The 6,001-nt window shown below is 38.8% G+C and overlaps 1 protein-coding gene across 1 annotated transcript; it reads right to left on the reverse strand.

Moving 5' to 3' along the window:
• Positions 1–360: 360 nt before the first annotated feature.
• LOC110287281 (odorant-binding protein-like) lies at positions 361–5,629 on the reverse strand. Its single transcript, XM_021153937.2, has 7 exons — positions 5,504–5,629; positions 4,879–5,018; positions 4,365–4,435; positions 3,207–3,317; positions 1,369–1,470; positions 1,169–1,198; positions 361–559 (listed from the first exon to the last, which is right to left on the reverse strand). The coding sequence occupies exons 1-6, from the start codon at positions 5,582–5,584 to the stop codon at positions 1,182–1,184; spliced, it is 522 nt and encodes a 173-aa protein (XP_021009596.1). The 5' UTR covers positions 5,585–5,629; the 3' UTR covers positions 361–559; positions 1,169–1,181.
• Between the last annotated feature and the right edge of the window lie 372 nt (positions 5,630–6,001).

The following is a 6,001-nucleotide window of genomic DNA, read 5'->3' on the forward strand; positions in this document are numbered from 1 at the left end:
ACCTTGTTGGAACATGTGTGACACTGTGTGAGTAGGTTTTGAGGCTCCTATGCCCAAGCTCTGCCAAATGAGGAAGAGGGCCTCCTGCTGGCTGCCTGCAGAAGAAAGACTCTCCTGGCTGCCTTTAGATCATGATGTAGAACTCTCAGCTCCTTCCCCAGCACTATGTCTGCCTGCAGCTGCTATGCTTCCTGTCATGATAATAATCATGAACCTCTGAACCTGTAAGGTGGCCACAATGAAATGTTTGCCTTTAATAGAGTTACCTTGGTCATGATGTCTCTTCACAGAAATATACCCCCTAATTCAGATATTGTGTATTACATCACATTGATTGAAGACAGAATGTGTGCATGAAAAATCAATTTATTTTATCAACAAAAGAATCAGTACCATGGTAGGAGCACGGGAAATAAATCCATGAAGCAGAGATTTTGGCTTCATAGGAAAGATGAAAAGAAAAACTAAGAAAAGGATGAGCTCTCTTCATTGTCATGATTCTGATTTCATGAAAAAGGTGATGTGGGAAATACTGCTGATCTTGCTGTCATCTGTGAAGCTTCAAAAGAAAAATAGCAATACAAACAAACAAAAGAGTAAGATGTGCATGAGCTGATGCTTCTGACATGAGCTTTCTGAGATTGTAAATGAAAAACAAAAATTAATCGACAAGGAATATGGTGAAAGGTTTGGTTTTAAAAATGACACATGTCACGGGGTTAGACCTAGGTTTGTTCTTGGTTGACTTCCATAACTCTATTCAGGCATTTAAACTGAGAGTTTTCTGTCTAAATGTAATCTACCATAACACCTATGTGCAAGGTTGTGCTTAAGGAGACTTTACAAAGTTCATGTACATTTACAGTATTTCCAAATTCATGCTACGCTCTTGACTGTCACAAATATCACTTATTTTCAATAGTCAAGTTTCACAAAATTCTTACCCATCACCTTTAAGATAAAAGAAATCAACACTTTGGTATAGGAGAGTTGCTTTTTCCCATGTTATAAATATTTGCAGCAACATAAACGATAGCTTTATGAATGATTATATATGTAATTAGAATTATAAATAGAATTCCTCGACTAAATGCATAACTAATAGACTAAAGAATGAATTTCTAGCAGATTAAAATATTAACAGGCTAGGCTGCCCTGTTGTACTCACCCATATCGTGTCTCTATTGGTTACAAGTGTCTGTGAGAAACAGAAAGGAAGGAAATAACCACAAACAAAAGACATAGAGCTCCTTAATATCTCCAGTGACTTTAAATAATTTTAAAAATCTGATTTAGACGACTGAAATGATGATTATCCTGGATATCTTCAGGTGCATTAGTTTGCTGTGTGAAGCACAATGTTGTTACCTGTGGGCGCCAAGTGCTGGATATTCTCCTTTGGTATATTGTATTCCTTGACCAGCTTCCCAAGCTCCTGCTTCTGTGCTTTGCTCAGGGTCTCTCCTTTTCCTGCATCACATAAAGCAGAAAGGAAGAAAAAGTGTAGCTTACAATACTGGTTGGCTCAGAACAGATGGAGTTATAATAATGGGTTGTGTGATATTGACGCATGGAAACATCTTACTTTGTGGGCCCTCCCACATCCCCATCAGTCTCATTCTGATCAACCTAAGATCTCTAAAGTAAAAAGAACACATTTAATGAAGCTGAACTATGATAGTCCACACCCTAATGAATAATATCATTATTTTTGGTGGTATTCTTATTGTTATTATTGTCATCAACACTATTAATACTCCTACTACTACTATTATAATTATTCATACTTTCCACATGACCGTAATATTTATTTCCAAAAATTCTGGTGGTTGAAATACTTGAACTAAATGTTTGCCCATGCTGACTTTCTGCCTTACTTCTGTGTAGATTCTGGAGTCCATGCCTTGGATAATTGATAATTATCAAAATAAGCAGTGAAATCAGGATGAACAGGTTCATGAACATGAATTCAACGACCACTCCAACACCACCCCACCTCACCACCTACCCCACCTCACTACCAGATTCCAGTACCCAGTACCCAGCCTCCAGTCCCCTGCCTCCAGGCCCAAGCCCCCTAAATTACCCCTGCTTCCTCCCTTGCCCCTCACAACTTTGTCAAACAAAGAAAGATGATTGGAGATATATATATATATTATCATGACACAAAGCAAGATCATCTGGAAAGAGGTAACCTCAATTAAGAAAGTTCTACACACAGATTGCTCTGTGAGAAACCTTGTAGACCCATTTTCTAGATTGACAGTTGATGTGGAAGTGTTCACCCCACTGTAGGAAACTCAGCAGCAGTTTTCTTTGTTAGTGTTTGATGGTAGGGTGCCTAGCCTATGGTTGGTGCCACCTCTGGGGAGATGGTCCTGGGTGCTAAGAGAAAGCATGCTGAACAAGACCTGGGGAGCAAGCCAGTAAGCAGCACCCCTCCATGCCCTGTGCATCAGCTCCTGCCTTCAAGTTCTTGCCTGTTTGGTACAGAGACTGATGGGTCAATAATTGGAATAGGATTGAAGACCACAAAATACACACACACACACACACACACACACACACACACACACACACACACAGGGACACTCGATCTTAGACTAAGAAGCCACTACCATACAGTAGAAAAAAGAGAGCATCTTCAGCAAATTGTGCTGGTCTAACTGGCGGTCTGTATGAAGAATACAAATTGATACTTATTTCTCACCCTGTACAAAGCTCAAGTCCAGGTGGATCAAAATCCTCCACATAAAATCATATATACTGAATCTAATAGAAGAAAAAGTAGGAAATAGCTTGGAAGGTATTGGCACAGGAAAAAATTTTCTAAACCTAAGATCAACAATTGACAAGTGGAACCACATAAAACTGAAAAGTGTCTTCAAGACAAAGGACACTGTTAGTAGGACAAAACAGCAACCTACAGATTGGGAAAGAATCTTCACAAACCACACATCCAAAACATACAAAGAACTCATATATTAGACTCCAGAAAACCAGACAACCTAGTCAAAAAATGGGGTACAAACTAAGCAAATAATTCTTAACTAGGGAGTCTTGAATGGCTGAGAAACAATGACTTCTTTTTGAAAATGAACTGTGTTATAGGAGCTTGAGCCAAATCAACCCTTTCTTTCCCAAGTTGCTTTTGGTCATGGTGCTTATCATATCGATAGAAACCCTACAATAGGGACCACTCTCACCAGCAGCTAAAATCACATTTGTCTCCTGTCCACTCTCATCCACATTAACGTTGTGAAAGAAAAGGGCGCCATTTTTCTTCATTACAACTTGGAAGTAATTTCTACCAGAGTCTGCAATTAAAAGAGAATCAGCTTAGAAATCAGTAGAATCGTTGGAGGTTTTATTATTATTTGACATATGTAATCTATAATATTTTTTTTTCTTTTTCAATTATTTAACAAATGTTGTTTACAATGGTTTAAAATTGTAAATGAGAACTACTAAGTAGTAGAGACACTCTTGCATTAATTAATTTTTTTTCAATTTAAAAAGAATGTCCATAATTAGCCGGACATGGTGGCGCACACCTTTAATCCCAGCACTTGGGAGGCAGAGGCAAGTAGATTTCTGAGTTTCGAGGCCAGCCTGATCTACAAAGTGGGTTCCAGGACAGCCGGGGCTATATAGAGAAACCCTGTCTCAAAAAACGAAAAAAAAAAAAAAGTCCATAATTAGCTTATGTCTCCACAGCCTATTTAAAAAGTGAAAATCACAAAGCTAATATTAAAATACCACACTGTAGCAGGGTGATGGTGACTCACACCTCAAATCCCAGCAATCAGGAGGATCTCTGGGGCTAGACTTGTCGCAGAACTAGTTATGGGACAGCCAGGGCTACACAGAGTAACTCTGTCTCAAAAAAATGTTAAAAACAACCACAAATGTGTCTATGTATGTCTCTGTGTGTGTGTGTGTGTGTGTGTGTGTGTGTGTGTGTGTGTGTGTGTGTATGTGTGTGTGTGTAGCAAATGTATAGTTTTCCATATATTAAACCTTTAAGAAATCAGTCCTGTAGCTTTATGGGACTGCCTTCTAAATGTCATTTATACTTAAATAATAGGCACAAAAATGTCTCTAATAATACTCTTGTATGAATGTGTGTAATGCACCTTAACTGATACCGTAAATGTCTAGAAGTTTAGTAAGGATTTTGGAAGTTGCATTCAAAATTATCAGATGAAATTGTTCTAGGATCCTGGCCCTTTAGTTGTGCGGCCTTGTCAAACCGTGCAAAATTTCTCTCTGTCTCTCTGTCTTTCTGTCCCTTCCCCCACCCCACCCCCCTCTCTCTCTCTCTCGATTAGATTGTGCATCCCATTAATTGATTACATACTCACAGTCAGTAGTGTACCGCCCATCTTCTTGTTTTTCTCCCACAACAGTGTGTGTCTGACACTTGCCATTCATCCTTCAGAAATAAAAATCAAAAATTTGCTTCTGAATTTACTCTTTCAGGTTGCTCATATTTCCTTATTGTGTGGTAGTATTAACTGTCTTTGGGAAGTGTTTAATTTGGGTAAATAAACCCACATTTGAAGACTGACGCCAACACTCTGGGGTTATGATTGACATGGAAAGTAAATCCAGGCTTCCAGGGGAAGACTCTGTCCTCATTTTCTACGCACCTTTCCTGTTCATGACTAGTTTCAACCAGAATTACCCAACCCTGTAAAACTGTAGAACACATTGCAGCCAGTGTTCCTTAAGTCAAGGACACAACTCAGAATGAATATGCCCAGGAAATCAATTCCATTTTTTCACCTGACCCAAGTGTCAGTGAAAATTTCACACTGACATTCATGTGCCCAGTTTCTCAGTCCTGTCCATATTCATCAGGTGAATGTCACTTACTGGACATGGAATTTGACTTTGAGTGTCCCGCAGTCGTCATTGCACTCCATATGCTCAAAGTAAGCTCTCAGGTCTCCATTTATCTTTACTTTCTCCACCTTATCCGCAGCTATGTAAAAGGTGTGCCAGTCCCCATTAACCTAAATAGGACAGACACCATTGCAAAAGTTGGTGAGTCAATCTGTTCCTTTTATTTTCAGCAACTTCTGTCCTAATTATTATATGTCAACAATTCCATAAGTCAACAAATGAACTTGAACCAAGTAAAATGCAAATGTCTCCCTGCTAGAGTAGATTAAGAGATTATGCCTTCACTCAGTCACACTAGAACATGGAACACAGGATACAGTTCACACTTTGTCAATCAATAACAATGCAAAGTCCAATCTGTAATTTTCTCTTCTTAACCTTCTTTCATACTGTAGACAGAACTCATTGAAAACATGTAAAGAGTTGAAAGTACACTAGGATTGCATTACAGATAGGATTCAGATAATGTATAAATGCTATATATACCACATATAATATGCAATACCATACCATTTATAGCATATGATATATATGCTCAAACCAACTACAGAGTGTACATAAACACCCCAGACCCTTTATCCCCAAATGCACACACCTCTGAGGGACTGATATCAAGAGATTCATGATGTGCACAGGATACACCTAATGCAAGAGCAATTAGCAGGAACTTCACCATGGTAGAGCCTGGATTCTCTGCTTCCGATGGAGTTCAGAGACCAAGGGCAGATGATGGGAAGACCCAGAATCTTCTCCACCTTATATAGTATTGATTATTGGCCTGAGATTGGCATGGATTGCCTGTGGTGAAATTTCAGCATATCCTGGTGGTGGCAACAACTGTGGATGACAATTCTGTTTTTCTGCTACTTTCCTAATGAGATTAACTTGAGTAAAGCCATGAAATTGACCTTTTAGACTACTGTGGACTTGGACTAGCTCTTAGAAAACACAAAGATCCATGTCCCTAAAGTCCAAGTTTCTCATTTGGAACACTTTAAAGAAATGAACTTATTTGACTCAGGCTATTTTAACGATGACAAATTTTCCATCAATCAGACCCTTTGATCACTGGTTACCATATGGATATTAACAA

This window comes from Mus caroli, unplaced genomic scaffold (genome assembly GCF_978045245.1).
Source record: "Mus caroli unplaced genomic scaffold, Mus_caroli_1 scaffold_5, whole genome shotgun sequence".
In the NCBI taxonomy this organism is placed as follows: domain Eukaryota; kingdom Metazoa; phylum Chordata; class Mammalia; order Rodentia; family Muridae; genus Mus; species Mus caroli.